Here is a 19,850-nt window from a genome sequence, read left to right as displayed (position 1 = left end):
CTTGTAGGCTTGTCTACATATTGTCAGGAAACCTTCCTGAATACATCTAACAAACCCCACTCCATCTAAACCCCTTGCTCTCGGGAGATCCTAATCAATATTTGGGAAATTAAAATCTCCCACCATGACAATTCTGTTATTATTACACCTTTCCAGAATCTGTCTCCTTATCTGCTCCTTGATGTCCCTGTTGCTATTGGGTGGTCTATAAAAAACACCCAGTAGAGTTATTAACCCCTTTCTGTTCCTAACTTCCACCCACAGAGACTCAGTAGACAATCCCTCTATGATTTCCTCATTTTCTGCAGACATTCTCTCTGATCAACAGTACCACTCCCCCACCTCTTTTCCCTCCCCAATTCCTTTCTGAAACATCTAAAGCCTGGCACTCGAAGTAACCATTCCTTCCCCTGAGCCATCCAAGTCTCTGTAATGGCCACAACATCATAGCTCCAAGTACTGATCCACGCTCTAAGCTAATCCGCTTTGTTCATGATACTCCTTGCATTAAAATAGCCACATCTCAAACCAACAGTCTGAGCGCGTTCCTCCTCTATCACCTGCCCATCCTCCCTCTCAGACTGTCTACAAGCTTTTTCTATTTGTGAGCCAACCGCCCCTTCCTCCATCTCTTCAGTTCGGTTCCCACCCCACAACAATTCTAGTTTAAACGCTCCCCACTAGCTTTAGCAAACCTCCCTGGCAGGATATTTGTCCCCCTGGGATTCAAGTGTCACCCGTCCTTTTTGTGCAGGTCACGCCTGCCCCAAAAGAGATCCCAGTGATCCAGAAATCTGAATCCCTGCCCCCGCTCCAATCCCTCAGCCATGCCTTTATCCTTTATGGAATACATGGCTTTGTGGCTAAGTTTGCTGATGATACAAAGATAGGTGAAGGGGCCAGTAGTGCTGAGGAAACAGACAGTCTGCAGAGAGATTTGGATAGATTGGAAGAATGGGCAAAGAAGTGGCAAATGAAATACAATGTTGGAAAGTGTATGGTTATGCACTTTGGCAGAAGAAATAAATGGGCAGACTATTATTTAAATGGGGAGAGAATTCAAAGTTCTGAGATACAACGGGACTTGGGAGTCCTCGTACAGGATACCCTTAAGGTTAACCTCCAGGTTGAGTCAGTAGTGAAGAAGGTGAATGCAATGTTGGCATTCATTTCTAGAGGAATAGAGTATAGGAGCAGGGATGTGATGTTGAGGCTCTATAAGGCGCTGGTGAGACCTCACTTGGAGTACCGTGGGCAGTTTTGGTCTCCTTATTTAAGAAAGGATGTGCTGACATTGGAGAGGGTACAGAGAAGATTCACTAGAATGATTCCGGGAATGAGAGGGTTAACATTTGAGGAACGCTTGTCCGCTCTTGGACTGTATTCCTTGGAGTTTAGAAGAATGAGGGGAGACCTCATAGAAACATTTTGAATGTTAAAAGGCATGGACAGAGTGGACGTGGCAAAGTTGTTTCCCATGATGGGGGAGTCTAGTATGAGAGGGCATGACTTAAGGATTGAAGGGCGCCCATTCAGAACAGAAATGCGAAGAAATTTTTTTAGCTAGAGGGTGGTGAATCTATGGAATTTGTTGCCACGGGCAGCAGTGGAGGCCAAGTCATTGGGTGTATTTAAGGCAGAGATTGATAGGTATCTGAGTAGCCAGGGCATCAAAGGTTATGGTGAGAAGGCGGGGGAGTGGGACTAAATGGGAGAATGGATCAGCTCATGATAAGATGGCGGAGCATACTCGATGGGCTGAATGGCCGACTTCTGCTCCTTTGTCTTATGGTCTTATGATCCTCCACCTAACTCTATTCCTGTACTCACTATCATGTGGCACAGGCAGTAATCCTGAGATTACTACTTTTGAGGTCCTGCTTCTCAACTCCCTTCCTAACTCTCTGTAGTCTGTTAAAGGACCTCCTCCCTTTTCTTACCTATGTTGTTGGTACTAATATGTACCACAACCTCTGGCTGTTCACCTTCCCACTTCAGGATATCATGGACGTGATCAGAAACATCCCAAACCCTGGCACCTGCGAGACAAAGTACCATCCGTGTTTCTTTCCTGCATCCACAGAATCACCTGTCTGACTCCCTGACTATGGAGTCCCCTATTACTGCTGCCACCTTCTTCCTTTCCCTACCCTTCTGAGCCACTGGGCCAGATTCTGCCAGAGGCGCGGCCACTGTTGCTTCCCCCAGGTAGATCATCTCCCCCAACAGTACTCAAACAGGAGTACTTATTGTTCAGGGGGACAGCCACTTAAGATAACTTCACTCAACTTCACTCACCAGATCACTGGACTGTTCCCACAGCCCATGGACTCACTCTAAAGGAGCCTTCATCTTATGTTCTTGATATTTACTGCTTATTTATTTATTATTATTATGCCAAAGTTGGACAGTCTTTCATTGATTATGATATGGCTATTATTCTATTGATTTATTAAGTATGCACAAGAAAATGAATGTCTGAATTGTATATGGTGATATATATGCACTTTGATAAAAAATTTGCTTTGAACTTTGAATTTTAAGTTACTATATATGTTACTCAATATACTATATATGTGTACATACAGTATAGTCCTCTTTTCCATGATTTATCTATAAGTCATACATATATAATTTATAGATGAATAGAGTAAAAGAGGAATAGTGAGATATGTTCACGGACTGTTGGGAAATCTGATGGCAGAGGGAAAGAAGCTGCTCCTAAAACATTACGTGTGTGTGTTCAGGCTCCTGTACCTCCTGTTTAAGTGCACATAAACTGAAGAAAGGATAGGGTTACAGAAGAGTTGTGTGTTGAGCACATGGCGATACAAAAGCAGAGCTAAGGTACTTCCCCACTGAGGTCAGAAGCAGAGAACTTCACTTCTGATTCACAAAGCGCTGTCTTCTACTGCTGCCTACTGGACAGTTAGCACACAAGCAAGTCACCACTTTAATTCCATTTCACAGCATGTTATTTCACAATCTCACGCTCATTGTACAGGGAAAATGAACAGATTAATAGCCGGATTGATAGTAGGGAAGCAATGTCTAGAGAAAAGATGGCAAAACTTCTCTGCCTTAGAGTACAATTTGGTGTGTATGATAGTTAGAGATATATTCCCTTTTGACTTCCCTTCGCTGGAACAATACAATAAGTACTAACATCCTCGCTCAACATTTCAACCACAGGGCATGCTGGAAGGAGAGCTGGTAATCATCATCTAGTACATTTCTACATGGAGAGCATTCTGACTGGTTGCATTACTTTTTGGTATGGGAGGGGAGGTGCTACTGCTCAGGATTGGAAAAAGACCATAAGACATAGCAGCAGAATTCGGCCATTTGGCCCATTGAGTCTGCTCTACCATTCAATCATGGCTGATCCTTTTTTTCCCTCCTCAGCCCCACTCCCCGACCTTCTCCCTGTAACCTTGTTGCCTTGTCCAATCTAGAACCTATCAAGCTCTGCCTTAAATACACCCAACAACTTGGTCTCCACTGCTGCCTGTGGTAATAAATTCCACAAATTCACCACCTTGTGACTAAAGAAATATCTCCGCATCTCTGTTTTAAATGGACGCACCTCTGTCTGGAGGCTGTTCCCCTCATCCTAAAATCCCCCATCATGGGAAACTACATCCACTCTGTCTAGGCCTATCAACATTTGAAAGGTTTCAATGATATCCCCCTCATCCTTCTAAATTCCAGTGAGTACAGACCCAGAGCTATCAAATGTTCCTCGTATGATAATCCTTTCATTCCCGGAATCATCCTTGTGAACCTCCTGTGAACCCTCTCCAATGGCAGCACACATTTTCTTAGATGAAGAGTCCAGAACTGTTCACAATACTCAAGGTGAGGCCTCACCAGTCCCTTTTAAAGCCTCAGCATCACATACTTGCTCTTGTAATTCTAGTCCTCTTGAAATGAATGCTAACATGGCATTTGTTTCCCTCGCCACTGACTCGAGCTGCAAGTTAACTTTCAGGGCATCCTGCACAAGGACGCCCAAGTCCTTTTGCATCTGAAAGTCTGCAGAAAGTTGTAAACTCAGCTCCACCATGGGCATTAGCCTCCCCAACATCGAGGATGTCTTCAAAAGATGATACCTCAAGAAGGCCACATCCATCATGAAGAACCATTACCAAACAGGAGATGCCTTCTTCGGAATACTACCATCAGGAAGGTGGCACTGTTCACACACTCAGTATTCATCAGGAAGGAGGCACACACACTCAGTATTCATCAGGAAGGAGGCACTGTACACACACTCAGTATTCATCAGGAAGGAGGCACTGTACACACACTCAGTATTCATCAGGAAGGAGGCACTGTACACACACTCAGTATTCATCAGGAAGGAGACACGCACACTCAGTATTCATCAGGAAGGAGGCACTGTACACACACTCAGTATTCATCAGGAAGGAGGCACTGTACACACACTCAGTATTCATCAGGAAGGAGGCACTGTACACACACTCAGTATTCATCAGGAAGGAGACACGCACACTCAGTATTCATCAGGAAGGAGGCACTGTACACACACTCAGTATTCATCAGGAAGGAGACACGCACACTCAGTATTCATCAGGAAGGAGGCACTGTACACACACTCAGTATTCATCAGGAAGGAGGCACTGTACACACACTCAGTATTCATCAGGAAGGAGGCACTGTACACACACTCAGTATTCATCAGGAAGGAGGCACTGTACACACACTCAGTATTCATCAGGAAGGAGGCACTGTACACACACTCAGTATTCATCAGGAAGGAGGCACTGTACACACACTCAGTATTCATCAGGAAGGAGGCACTGTACACACACTCAGTATTCATCAGGAAGGAGACACGCACACTCAGTATTCATCAGGAAGGAGGCACTGTACACACACTCAGTATTCATCAGGAAGGAGGCACTGTACACACACTCAGTATTCATCAGGAAGGAGGCACTGTACACACACTCAGTATTCATCAGGAAGGAGACACGCACACTCAGTATTCATCAGGAAGGAGGCACTGTACACACACTCAGTATTCATCAGGAAGGAGGTAAACACACTCAGTATTTTAGGAACAGCTCCTTACTCTCTGCCATCATATTTCTGATTGGCCCATAATCCACAAAAGCTATCTCATTTTTGCACTCTTTTTGCTCTACTTCGATTACATTTCTATTATAACATAGAAACATAGAATAGTACAGCACAGTACAGGCCCTTCGGCCCACAATGTTGTGCCAACCCTCAAACCCTGCCTCCCATATAACCCCCCACCTTAAATTCCTCCATATACCTGTCTAGTAGCCTCTTAAACTTCACTAGTGTATCTGCCTCCACCACTGGACTCAGGCAGTGTATAACATGTTAATTTATTATGTATTACAATATACTGCTGCCACAGAGCAACAAATTTCACCACACATGACCGCGATAATAAAACTGATTCTGATTCAAGTTTAGATTCTTGTCCTACCTTTTCATTATTGAACAGACCTACTATTCAGCTAAGAACAGTACTCCTGTAAACGGGTGGGAGTGAGAAACTGCACTGAGCGTCCTCCTACTTGACCTGAAACCACCTCCTCAGTAACAGCCCAGCGCAGAATGTCACAGGCCGCAGCAAGCGTGTTGGATTTTTCCACTCATCTGACACAATGTATTCTCCATAGCCACTGCATGCTTTCAAGCACAGTGCACCACAGCACAGTACAGGCCAACCTCTTAAGCTACTCCAAGATCAATCTAACTCCTCCCTCCCACATAGCCCTCCATTTTTCTTTTACACAGAAGTTATTTTAATCAGAAGCTATCAGCCCAGTCAGATCTACTGGTGTCTGAGGTCTCATCTCTGAAAGAAAATCCAAAACATTCAAAATTGAGATCTCCTGACGAGGAAAGACACACTGGGTTTGGAGGGAATGCAATGAAGGTTCACCAGGTTGATTCCAGAGATGAGGGGGTTAACCTATGAGTAGAGATGGAGTCACCTGGAGCTATACCAAGTTCAAACTAAATTTATCAAAGTACATATACGCCATATAACCCTGAGATTCATATTCTTGCAGGCATACTCAATAAATCCAATAGCCATAATAGAATCAATGAAGGACTATACCAACAGAGTGGACAACCAACATGCAAATGACAACAAACTGTACAAATGAAAAAATAATATTAATGCATAAATAAGCAATAAATCTCGAGAACATGAGATGAAGAGTGCTTGAAAGTGAGTCCATGGGTTGTGGGAACAGTTCAGTGATGGGACAAGTGAAGTTGAGTGAAGTTATCCCCTTTGCTTCAGGAACCTGATAGTTGAGGTATGATAACTGTTCCTGAACCTGGTGATGTGAGTCCTGAGGCTCCTGTCTTTTCTTCCTGATAGCAGCAGCGAGAACAGAGCATGTCCTAGTGGTGGGAGTCCCTGATGATGGACTCACTGGAATTCAGAAGGAGAGAGGATCTCATAGAAACACCTAACATTGTAGAAGAGATGGATGAGATAAAGCCAGGAAAGTTGTTTCCACTAGGAGGTGCAACAAATTTAACAAATATAAGGTTCAAATAGATATTGCAGAGCAGGGGAATTAAGAGCGATGGGGAAAAGTTAGTCCATGAGCTGAGTCCATGGCCAGATCAGCCATGATTTTATTGAATAGTGGAGCAGACTCAATGGGCCGGATGACCAAATCCTGCTCCTAATGATTTTATTGAATGGTGCAGTAGGCTCAACAGTCTGGATGGCCAACTCCTGCTCCTAGACCTTATGTTCTTAAGGAAAAAGGTAATTAATTTATTTAGAGATACAGTGCAGAACAGACTCTTCCAGTCCATCGAGCCACAACACCCAGCATTTAACCCTAACCTATTCACAAGAGAATTTACAATGACCAATTAACGTACTAACCAGTATGTCTGTGGACTATGGGAGGAAACAGGAGCACCTGGAGGAAACACATGCACATGAGACGGATGTACATATTTTCTTACAGGAGACGCTGGAATTGAACTTTGAACTCCGATCCCCCGAGCAGTAGTAGCGCTACACTAACTGCCACGCTACCATGGCAACCCGTACACTCAAGGGTCGTGAGGAACGGGATTGCTCTGTGTCACAATGGGTTAAAAGGAAATGTGGAATAAAGAGAAAATAAGATTTTCCAGGACATCGAATCATACAGTCATTCGGCATGGATACAGGCCCTTGGGCTTAAACGTCCAATCCAAGCTGGCCACTTCTACCTGTGATTGTTCCATATCCACCTAAACTTTCCCTATCTATGTCACTGCCCAGTATGATTTAAACATTGTTAATGTACGTGTGTCCTGTTTGGAGCAATCCACTTATGTTTTTCCATGCAATTAAGCACATTCAACTTTTACCTTAATAAGCAGTTTCTGATCTGTATTAGGTCACTTCCTGTGCAGCCAGGAAGCAGAAGGCAGAAAAGCACATCAGCTGGCAGTAGGCCAGAGGTTTATATTAGGAGCAAAAGAAGTTTCTATCTAAAGAAATCCTGTTGTATCCCCAGCAGAAGCATTGCTTTTTCACTCCTTATTCACTATGTCATACCTTTAAGTCTGTAATAAAGCCAAGGAGCTAAGAGGCTCTCGTGACATTTTTAAATGGAGTTTGACTGACTGTCAATGAGGGCAGTACAACGTGCCTCAACCACTACCTCTGAAAGTCCTCTCTCACACTGCCCTGGGTGAAAAAGCTGCCCATCAGGTTCAGAGTGAATCTCTCCCCTCTCAATGGCCCTCTAATTCTTTATTCCCCAGCCCTGGGGGGAAAAAAGACTTTGTGTTATCGCCTTATGTCTACCCTCATGATTTTATACACCTCATATCACCCCTCATTCCAGTGAATAAAATCACAACCGATCCAGCCCCTGCCACTGAGACCCTCATAAATCTCCTCTGTTATGGTGGTGCAGTGGTTGCAGAATGTAGGATAGGATGGAGGCAGCTCTATACAGGTTTGCTCACTACCTCAATGACAGGTCCAAGCCAGCCAACATCTGGTAAAAGACGTTAAATGTTCTCTCAAGGTTTGGCTGCTGAATTACGTGGATTCGTTCCAGCAACATGGTCTGCAACACAAATAAAAAATATCAGCAAGAAAGCAAAGTAGTAAGCATATGTATTTGTAAGTGTCGAGCTGCAAGGTCACGTGATATCTGGAAAGTCACAACCTTAACTTCCCCAGCATCACCATTTAGTGAGGGGCAGAGGTGAATGTGAGGAGCCCCTTCCCCACGAGACTCCCTGGCACTTAAGGAAGCAGGCAAAAGTCAGACAGATGATTAAGAAGGCATTTCCCATTGAAGACAGCAAATGTTGTAAAACAAGAAGCAAATATCACTCAGAGAAAAGGGGAAGATCATATTAGAAGCCCAAAGGCCAGTGGTATCAAAATATCCAAATCTCCATAAGACCATAAGATATAGGAGCAAAATGAGACTATTTGGCCTATCCAGTCTGTTCCGCCTTTTTATCATGGCTGATCCATTTCCCTCTCAGTCCCAATCTCCTGTCTTCCCTCAGTATCCCTTCATGCCCTGACCAATCAAGAATCCGTTAACCTCTGCCTTAAATATACCCACAAACTTGGCCTCCACAGCTGCCTGATTCCACAGATTCACCACTCATTGACTAAAAGAATTCCTCCTCATCTCCGTTCGAAGTGGATATCCCTCTACTCTGAAGGTGTGTCCTCTAGTCTCCTGCCATAGGAAATGCCTCCTCCACATCCAGTCAGCCTTTCAACATTCGCTAAGTATCAATGAGAATCCCCCCCACCCCGATTCTTTTAAACTCTAGTGAGTACAGGCCTCATAATGTAGGCTTTTTAATCCCAGAATTTTTTTTAGAACCTTCCTTGAATCCTCTCCAGTGTCAGCACATCCTTACTAATCTAAATAAGGGGCCCAGAAGATCTCACAGTGAGGCCTCACCAAGGATTACAATTAGTGGGAGAAGAATCAGGAAACTTCCCCACAGTTCAGCCTTTGATCTCAACCTCCCACAGTACCAGGTCATCCAAAAATCTCTGTGTGAAAATCTTACTTCTCGACATTCCTCCATGCTTTACTTCAATCACGTTAAATTTATGCCCCCTTGTATCAGCCATTTCTGCCCTGGGAAAATGTCTCTGGTTATCCACTCGATCTAAGCCTCTTATCGTCTCGTACACCTTGATCAGCACATCTCTCGTTCTCCTTTACTCCAAAGAGAAAAGCCCTAGTCCATCACCCCATCATCACAAGACATGTTCTCTAATCCAGGCAGCATCATGTAAATCTCTGCACCTTCTCTAAAGAGAAACATTATAATAATGTATTTGTGCAAACTTGACTTTGACTTTGTTGTACCTGGAGGTGTGCCGCTGAAACTCGCCCCAGCTGGTCAAAGTCCACTGACGTCACCATTGAGAATCGAGTGGTGTGGTTGTTCTGTGGAGTTGGAATGGTGCCAAAAGCTTGCAGAATGGTGAACATTGCCTGAATTTTCTCCACTGCAAAAGAAAGGGAAAGGGTCCAGATTTAATCCTTTTCCAGATTTCAGATTTCAGATCCATTTATAGATCTCTAGGACATTGAAACAGCAGTAACAAGCATTGTTTGCATTAACAACCAACACAACCTAACAATGTACTGGGGACAGCCTGCTATCCATTCAGAATTTCTTCGAGTCCATCACTAATTTCCTTTGAGAAAGCCTTGAGCTTTGAAGTGTGAGTGACATTCTTTTCAATATTAGCTGACACGATGTGGTGACCGACATGAGTCTGGGATGAGGCAGGAGACTGAAACACTCAAAGGCAGCTGTGGATTCACAGGGGAGAACAATCAAACCTCTCATAGACAGCACTGAAGTCAGGAGTGGGCCCCAGTCCCTGGACCTGTGAGGCAGCAGTGCCACAGTGCCAAGACAAGACAAGGCTCAGAGCTCAACTCAGCTTTTCAATCTGTTTTGAAAGGATTTTGCCCTCCATAAAGAAGATGGCACTAGCTGAAGAGCATGCAATAGTAAAACATAAAAGATCATGAAAGGAGGAAGAAAACATTCTCAGTTTGATCATTTTGCCTTTCTTTATTCCTTCCAGCTTTGCTGCAGGATTCATTTTGACCATTAAAGGACAGAGGGTGGAGCAAGAAGTGCTGGAAAATGATTGTGATCATCCTAGTTCAGGGGCAGGATCACAGCAGGACATTCCTGCAAAATAGCACCGAGTGGGTAGGATGCAACCGAGGAATCTCCAGGAGGATTTGGGGATAGTTACTCAGCAAGATCCTGGCAAGGGGTTTCTTGGGTAGAAATTTGACCCATTGATCAAATTTATGACTGGTTCGAGAAAACTCCAAAAATCAGATGCCTTTGGTGGTGTCAGATTAGCAGATTTTCTGGACTGCTGAATGATATACTTCCATATTCTTACACATTTTTACTTCACATTTTTTAGATGTTACACAATACTATGAAAAACTTTCCAAGGAACTGGTGAGTTTAAAGAGAAGATAGAACATAGAACAATACAGCACAGAAACAGGCCATTCGGCCCACAATGTTATGCTGAACCAGCTAAAAAACAAATCAAGAACAGCCAAACACTAATCCCTCCTACCTACACCAAGCCTTTATCCCTCCATCTTCCTTATATCCATGTGCCTATCCAGTCATGTCTCAAAAGCCTCTAATGTATTTGCCTCTACCACCAGACCAGGCAGTGCATTCCAGGCATCCACCTCATTCTGAGTAAAACATTTACCACTCACATCCCCCATGAACCTGCCCCCTCTCCCCTGCAATGCATGCCTCTGGTATAAGACATTTCAAACCTGGGAAACAAATACTTTCTGTCCACTCTATCTACACCTCTCATAATCTTGTACACCTCGATCAGATCTTCCCTCCGCCTCCGGTTCTCCAGAGAAAACAACCCAGCCTCTCATGATAGCACATGCCCTCTAAACCAGGCAGCATCCTGGTGAACCTCTTCTGCACCCTCTCCGAAGCCTCAACGTCCTTCTTATAGAGGGCCAACCAGAACTGTGCACAATACTCCAGAGTTTTATAAAGTTGCAACATAACCTCCTGACGTTTGAATTCAGTGCCTTGGCTAATAAAAGCAAGCATTCCATAATCCCTCTTATCCACCTTATCAACCTGTGTCCCCAATTTCAAGGGGCTATGAACTTGGATCCCAAGATCTCTCTGCTCAGCAACACTGTTAGGGACCTTGTCCTGAACAGTGTACTCTCTCCTTGCATTTTCCCTACTGAGGTGCAACACCTCAAATTTATCTGGGTTAAACTCCATCTGCCATTTCTCAGCCTGTATCTACAACTGATCGATATCATGCTGTATTTTGTACCAGTCTTCTACACTATCCACAACTCCACCAATCCACAAATTTGCTAACCACACCCCCACCATCTACATTTTCATCCAGCTCTTTTATATATATCACAAACAGCAGAGGTCCCACCACAGATCCCTGTGGATCCAATAATTACAAACCTCCAGCTTAATTAAGTCCCCTCAGTCATTACCCTCTGCCTTCTATGGGCAAGCCAGTTCTGAATCCAAACAGACCCCATGCATCTTAATCTTCTGGATTAGCCTCTCATGAGGGACTTTGCCAAATCCCTCTCTTAAATCCATGTAGACAACATCCACCACCCTACCCTCATCAATCTCTTGTCACTTTTCCTTAATCTGATTAGACATCTGTTTCTCTGTCCCGGTGACTATTAGGGGTCAGTAGTACAACCCCATCAGTGTGATTGCACCTTTTTTATTCCAGAATTCCACCCAAATGGAATGTGTCTGACCCCTCCATTACGTCTCCTCCAATAACAGTTGTGATATTGTCCTTGATTAGTAGTGCACCCTGCACCACCCCCCTTACCTCCTTCTCTATCTTTTCTAAAACTTCAAAAACCTGGCACATTAATCACTCATGCCTGTCCTTCTCTCAACCAAGATGAGAAACAGTTCCCCAATATGTTTAATGTGAGCATGGGCTCATAGGTAACACTGGAGTTCAAAAGACTGATCTCAATGTGCTTAAAAGGATCCCAGTGAGTTTAAAAAGAATGTAACAAACAGAACAAATCCCAGAGAATTTAAAGAGAATGCAGTAAACAGAACAGATCCCAGTGAGTTTAAAGAGAATGCAACAAACAGAACAGATCCCAGTGAGTTTAAAGAGATTGCTGTACACAGAACAGATCCCAGTGAGTTTAAGGAGAATGCAGTGAACAGAACAGATCCCAGTGAGTTTAAAGAGAATGTAGTAAACAGAACAGATCCCACTGAGTTTAAAGAGAATGCTGTACACATAACAGATCCCAGTGAGTTTAAAGAGAATGCAGTAAACAGAACAGATCCCAGTGAGTTTAAAGAGAATGCAGTAAACAGAACAGATCCCACTGAGTTTAAAGGGAATGCAGTAAACAGAACAGATCCCAGTGAGTTTAAAGAGAATGCAGCAAACAGAACAGATCACACTGAGTTTAAAGGGAATGCAGTAAACAGAACAGATCCCAATGAGTTTAAAGAGATTGCTGTACACAGAACAGATCCCAGTGAGTTTAAAGAGAATGCAGTGAGCAGAACAGATCCCAGTGAGTTTAAAGGGAGTGTGGAAAACGGATCCCATTAGGCCAGATGCGAACTGTCAGATTTTCAAAGAATTGGACACCACATCATTGAAGATTTACAGCATTGTGATAGGTATCCATAGCAACCATTACATTTTGAAAACCAAGCAGAACAATCCACAGTAACATCTTTATACCCTGGTTAAAATCAACCCTGGTGCCTTCAAGGGGCAAAGGCCAATGTGCAACAAAACTTGCCCAAGGAAGCTGCTCAAGGCAGGCAAAGTACTGGCAGGCTCTGGAGTTGGGGTAGGATGCGGGGAGGGACGAAAGTCTGCTGTCACCTGTCACAACTGTGCTCCCGTTGCCAGCTGCTCCAACAATGTACTCGAGGACACTCTGGCAGCTTGTGGTCTTCCCTGCACCGCTCCACCCCAGGGGAATGATGCTCTGGTCTTTCCGATGCTCCAGCATGTTCCAGTAGGCTCTCTGGGCCACCCCAAATATATGCGGTGGCAGTCCCTCTGCGCGCTTACTCCTGAAGAACTGGACACACAAAAAGAAGGGAAAGATTCATGACTGATTCTCCTCATGGATCCAGAACAATTTTACAGTTTACAGGAAAGTTTCAGAACATCAGGTAAAACAATCAAACCAACGGCAAACTCTGGCAATTCAGTGACGATCTGCTGGAGGCGCAGCTGCTTCTGTGGCAGTGAGGAAACATCAATGATTCAGGTTGAAACTTTACAATCTGGACCTGGCAGTTACAGTTATCTTTCCTGAGGTCCTAACATAGGGTTTCCAACCTGAAAGGTCAACAATTCCTCTCCTCCAACAGATGCTACTGGAAAAACATTGTATTATTTCTTAATGCATGCATTACTAAATGACAATAAAAGAGGACCGCATGTCCTCATAATCTAATATAAACTTATTATCCAGGTACGTACATGTCTCCATATACTACCTTGAGATTCATTTTCTTGCGGGCATTTCACAGTAGAACAAAGAAGCACAACAGAACGAATGAAAAACTACACACAAAGTCTTACAAACAACCAATGTGCAAAAGGTGACAATCTGTGCAAATACAAAAGGAACTAATAATAAATTATAAATAAATAATTTTGAAAACATGACTCTTTGAAAGTGAGTCCATGGGTTCTGGAGTCACCTTCCAATGGCAGCAGCAAGAAGAGAGATGGACTGGATGGTGGGGGGTCTTTGATGTTGGATGCTGCTTTCTTGTGGCAGTGCTCCATTTAAATATGCCCAACGGTGGGGAGGGGGCTTTTCCTGTGATGTGCTAGGCTATATCTACCAGACCTGTGGGCTTCTCTGTCCTTGGGCATTGGTGTTCCATACCAGATGGAATGAATCCCAGGCATACTCAACCCACTGAGTCCTCCAACAGACTGTTTCTTGCTCCAGATTCCGGGATCTGCCATTTTAGGTGATTCAGTAACCCAGCACCAGCTCGCAGGACATAAATCTCCATTCACTGTGGGGCACTCTGTGGTGGGTTCTTGTCCCAAAGACTGGCTCTGTTGACTTCAATAGAATGAATTTCCAAACTCCGTAATATGTTACGTACAAGTCACACAGACCAAGGTTTGACTGTACAAAGTAAATATCCACAGAAAGCATTCTTGTTCCTGAATCAGAAGGTCACAGTCTAGATCCCTTTTATCAGGACTGGAAAGGAAAGGGACAGACGCCAGAATAAAGTGGGTGGAGGGAAAGGAGTCACTATTCTGTTAGAGTGTTGATAGTGATGAGGCTCAGCCCTCTTCCTTTCCTGTTCCGATGAAGGTTCTTGGCCTGAAACATGAAGTGTCCATTTCTCTCTGTAGGTGCTGCCTGACCTGCTGAGTTCCTCCAGCATTTTCCAGGTATCTGCAGAATCTCTTCTCTTTCCAAAATTTCACTGCACCGTTTGATTTGTTACCTGTTTTCCGTCAGGTCCAGTATTATACAGCACTCACAGAATCTCACCGTCTCTTTGTGACCAACCATTTCTTTTAGCACAATACTCGGAATAATTTTTCTGTGAACTGTCTGTATTACCAGCTAGCCAAAGATCTGCTGGACAATAACACAAATTGTCCTCCTGGAACTGCTCTATTTCTAGAGGCTTTCCCAAGCACTTTAGCCCAGCTGAAGGCGGAAGTACCTTTGTCGAGTAGTTGGTAATGGTGCCCAGGGGTCTGACGATGAGGAGGGCGGGCCCTGCCTTGGTGTGGATCAGCTGAGACCCAAAACGATGCTGCAACACATGGAGAACACTGGACTCGTTCAAGTGGGTGAGCTGTGCGAGGTCCTCGGTGTAGCTGAGCCTGGATGGGTTCACCTGGGGAAAGGATAGTAAAAACTCGTGAGAAAAACACTGGGGATGCTCAGTAAATCAGGCAGGATCTGGAGAGGCAGAATCACTGTTAACCCATGATCCGCGCGTACTGAGGTATAGGCCAAAAGGCAAGTCCTGGGGCAAGGTCCGAATCTGTTGGCCGGATATCTGCAAGTCTGAGAATCTGGAGCCAAGGACTGGAGGCATGAAGGCAGAATGTCCTGGGGGGTGGGGGGGGAGGCCTGTCTGTGGGTGGGATAAGGATTTGTTCTGCTGTTGTTTTGTTTTGTTGTTCTCACTGGTTATGTTGTTCTGATAAACACATTGGTGCCAGAACGTATGGCGACAGTTGCGGGCTACCTCAAACTAATCTTTCATCTTCATTGGTTACAAAGGAAAACGGTTTATTTCACTGTACGGTCTGATATACAGGTATATCTGATCAAGTTATTAATTGAATTGAGTTCTGCAGGGCAACGTTTCCCAGTTCCTTTCATTGGAATGTTTCCTTGTCCTGTTTTCTAGTTTCCAGTTCCTTTCATTAGAACATTTCCCAGTTTCTTTCATTGGAACGTTTCCCAGTTCCTTTCATTGGAATGTTTCCTTGTCCTGTTTTCTAGTTCCCAGTTCCTTTCATAGAACATTTCCCAGTTCCTTTCATTAGAACATTTCCCAGTTCCCATTTCCTTTCATCGGAACGTTTTCCATTTCCAACGAAAAGTCATCAACTTGACACAATAGCCCCATTTCTCTGTCCACAGACCCACAGACAAGGCCAGACTTAATGAAACTAGAACTTCAAACAGTATAGCATAGGAACAGGCCCTTCTGCCTGTAATGTTGTGCCAGAACAATTAAATTAGTAATCAAAAGGCCAACTAAACTAATCCCTCTCCGTACACAATGTACATATCATATCATTTTCCTCACATTCAGGAAGTCTCTAATGTACTCATCTCTACCACTGCCCCCCCCCCCACAGCAGGGAGCACATTCCAGGCACCCACCGCTCTCTGTGTAAAAACATTTGCCTCTCACATCTTCTTTGAAATTACCCCTCTCCCCTTAAGTGCACAACATACTGTATATGTGCTGAAGTTGTTTTTATTTCAGGCTTCTAGTACCTGCAGTATTTTTCTTTTGAAGAGTAAGTCATGGGATTGGGTTTCTTCCAGGAAGTAACACTTACCAGCAGTGTTACAGTCCGAATCAGAATCAGAATCTGTTTGTTATCAAATGTGTTGCTTTATGGCAGTAGTAGAGTGCAACACATAAAAACATTACAATAGGTCACAATAAAAGATAAGTGATCCAAAAGTGAGGAAGTGTTCACGGGCTGTTCAGAAATCTGATGGAAATGCTGAGTGGTTGTGATCATTAGAGTTGACGTTACCTCACTAACTGTCAGGAAAGGTTGGAGACTCTGATGGTTTTCCTTGGCGCATCAGACGCTGTGGGGGGTGGGGATGCAACCTGATAATAGTGTTTAAAATGATGTGGGACGTAGATGGGGTGGATAGTCAGAGTGTGTAACCCACAGTGGAAAGTCAGATACAGGAAGGCTTAGGTCTAAGGCTGCTACTACTACTACTAGGTCGACTCAGGCCTAGGGGGCCGGCGTCGGGCAAAAGGCAGGAGGTAGTAAGTTTAAAGTTTAAAGGAGATTTACAAAACAAGATTTTTTCATTTTACAGAGTTGCTAGCTGATTGGAATGGGGGTGATATGACAGCAGTATTTAAGAGACATTTAGACAGACAGATCTAAGAGGGAATGAACTGATACAGACCATGTGCACTCAGACGGGATTAGTTTGGAACACTGTCATGGTAAGCTCAGAGCTGGTGGGCTGAGGAAACGTTCCCTCTAATTTTACACACAGCTGTGCAAACCAAGTATTACTCTCAGCAGGAAATTTTTACATGCCCTGGAAACTGTACTGCACTTTAGTAAAACATTATATAAAAAGAAAATTCCAGCTGCATGGCAACAAAGGCTACGTGCACAGGAGCATTTCAGTTACTATGCAGCCACACACACGTGCAGCTTAGAGGGAATAGTGGGCTGAAAAGACTCTTCCTGCACTGTACTATGTTCGACTGGCTCGAGTGCTACCCGCTTATAATCTGCTTGCTTCTCTCAGACAATAGTTTCATGTATTATCTTCCAGTTTCCCAGTTCTGAAATACCTGATCTCAGACTTCATGAGGTCATGAGTTCCAATACTTCTCAACAGTCCTCTAGAGTAAAATCAGACTCGGTTGGTCCACCACCAACTCTATATACACACACACACATACACACACACACACACACACACACACACACACACTCTCCTGCTCTTCTCAGGCTCTACTGTACTGACAAACTGGAGGTGGCTGCCTGAGATTCTGGGACAAAGGGCTTTAGAAACTCAATGGATTAAGAAACATCTCTGGAGGGAAGTGGACTGAGGGAAAGAAGGGTGCAGCAAGAACTGGCAGATGGTAAGTGGATGGATCCTGGCCCCAACATACTGATGCAATCACCAGCAGCTCTACTTCGATAAGAGTTTGGGGAGAGTTGGAGCACCAACAGAAACTCTTGCACATTTCTATAGGTGAACAGTGGGGAGCATTGTAATTGGTGCATTGTAGCCTGGTATCAAGTCTCAAATGCACAGGATCACACGATGTTGCAGACTCAGCCCGCTCCATCATGGGCCCAACCCTCCCCACCAGCGAAGAGACAATGCTTCAAGAAGGCGGCTTCCAGCAAAAAAAGGACCCTCACCATCCAGAAAAATTTCCTCTTCTCATTACTACTCTTGGGGGAGGTGGAACAGGATCCTAAAGATACTCGATATTTTGGGAACTTTTCTTCCCCTCCACTATCAGATTTCTGAATGGTCCATGAACACATTTTTCATTACCTCATTATTCATTTTTTGTCCTGCACTAATTTATTTTGTAATATATTGCAGTTTTTATATCCTTGCACAGTACTGCTGCAGCAAAACAAATTTCATGTCGTACAAGCGATTAATTATACACCTGTATCTGATTCTAAACTTCTGGTAAGATGGCAGCGTACTCAGAGTTGGCCTCCCTGGGGCACACCAAAGGTGTTTGTTACAATTGCAAGAGAAGACAATGCTGAACTTTAGGAACTACAGGTATTGCAGGGTTACTCATCAGCCAGCTGCTCGTTGGCGGAGGAGCTGAACTTGGTTACTGCCGGCTACAGGTGAACATCAGAGTCAATGTGCAAAGGCGGTGTGCAGTCTAACAGCGAGTGATTCTCTTGGATGTTTCTCTTGCAATCGGAAGACCCTCTTGGACACTGATAATGTAAAGTGCCATTTCCCTTGTTTTTGATGAGACAGATGGCCTGGGAGCTACGTGATTTAGGCTGGAGCAAGTTCTAGGCCTCAAGCTGTGGGGTTGCCTGTTGCAGCAGTCCAGGAGAGGAGATGCCGGAGGTGTTGTAGCGCAGCGTCTATGCTGGCTTGGCCCCGCCTGTTGGTGCTGCCCTCCAGTGTTTGATCGATAGAATGACAAGCTGGATTGTGTGCATGCAAGCATATGTTTGTCTGCTGACTGGTGATAACTGCTTGTTCTTGCCGATAACACCCATCACCATCAATTTACAGGATATGTCACTCATGGACTGGGGCTATATATCTTTTTTTGTGTGTGTGACTGTATGATTACTTGTTATCTATCATGGGTACCAGCCTCCGTAGTATCCAAGACATCTTCAAAGAACGGTCCATCATTAAGGACCCCCAGCACCCAGGACATGCCATCAGGAAGGAGGTACAGAAGCCTGAAGGCACACGTTCAGCGATCCAGAAACAGCTTCTTCCCCCCGCCATCCAATCTCTAAATGAACATGGAACCCATGAACACTACCTCACTACTTTTTCATTTCTGTTACTTTGCACTATTTATTTCAACTGAACTATTTAATAGACATAATATATACTTAATGTAACTCAGTTTCTTCTCTATATTTATCACGTATTTCATTGTACAGCTGCTGTAAAGTTAACAAATTTCACGACATATGCCAGTGATATTAAATCTGATTCAGATTCTGATCTTATATGTAATACATGTGCCTTGCGGTATATATGACAGTTGATAATCTGTGTTGCAACTTGGCCCTGGAGTAATACTGTTTCATTAGTCTGTATTCGTGTGTGATTGATTGACAATTGAACTTGAACATGACCCAGGTTAAAGGTATCGTGATGAGGTGCTGCTCACTTGCCACAAGATGGCGCTCAGAGCTGCAGACTCTCACCACTCAAGGCAATGATTATTGTTACAACACACAAAATGCTGGAGGAACTCAGCAGGTCAGGCAGCACCTATGCAGGGGAATAAACAGTTGATGTTTCAGGCAGAGACATTGACTGTTTATTCCTCTCTGTAGATGCCGCCTGACTCACCAAGTTCTTCCAGCATTTTGTGTGGGTTGCTCAAGATTTCCAACACCTGCAGAGTCGCTTCTGTTTATGATGATCATTTCAAGGTCAGGTTGTTGGAAATGTGGAGAATGTTGATGGTAGAGTGAAATTCCATTAACTCAAGAGCCTCAATTCTACTTTCACCATTGAAAGGCATATTCCTGCGCTGTATCGACGTTAACCAGTAGCTTAGACAGAGAGCAGACAGTGTGAAATAGGACAGGCAGAATCTTTACAATTTACTGTGCATTGATTGTGTGTGTGAGTGTGTGAGTGTGTGTATTCCTTATGCACATCTTAATTTGCTTTCTGGAATCTCATGTTACTGATATGCAGTGCCTATAAAAAGTATTCAGCACCGCCGCCGCGCCCCCCCCCCCCCCCGGAAGTTTTCATGTTTTATGTTTTACAACATTGAATCACAGCGGA

General features: G+C 44.1%; 1 protein-coding gene across 3 annotated transcripts in view; it reads right to left on the bottom strand.

Moving 5' to 3' along the window:
* The window catches only part of LOC140190674 (unconventional myosin-XVIIIb-like), a 462,061-nt gene that overhangs the window by 278,629 nt on the left and 163,582 nt on the right, over positions 1–19,850 (bottom strand). For all 3 annotated transcript variants that reach the window (XM_072247443.1, XM_072247444.1, XM_072247445.1), the window contains 4 exons: positions 14,797–14,973; positions 12,965–13,166; positions 9,387–9,529; positions 8,005–8,105 (listed from right to left, as the gene is read on the bottom strand). In XM_072247443.1, coding sequence (XP_072103544.1) covers positions 8,005–8,105; positions 9,387–9,529; positions 12,965–13,166; positions 14,797–14,973 — 623 coding nt within the window. The remainder of the gene's footprint in view (positions 1–8,004; positions 8,106–9,386; positions 9,530–12,964; positions 13,167–14,796; positions 14,974–19,850) is intronic.

The sequence above is a fragment of the Mobula birostris genome, chromosome 31 (genome assembly GCF_030028105.1).
Source record: "Mobula birostris isolate sMobBir1 chromosome 31, sMobBir1.hap1, whole genome shotgun sequence".
NCBI classification, from domain to species: Eukaryota; Metazoa; Chordata; class Chondrichthyes; order Myliobatiformes; family Myliobatidae; genus Mobula; species Mobula birostris.
This window is presented reverse-complemented; position numbering and strand designations above follow the sequence as displayed.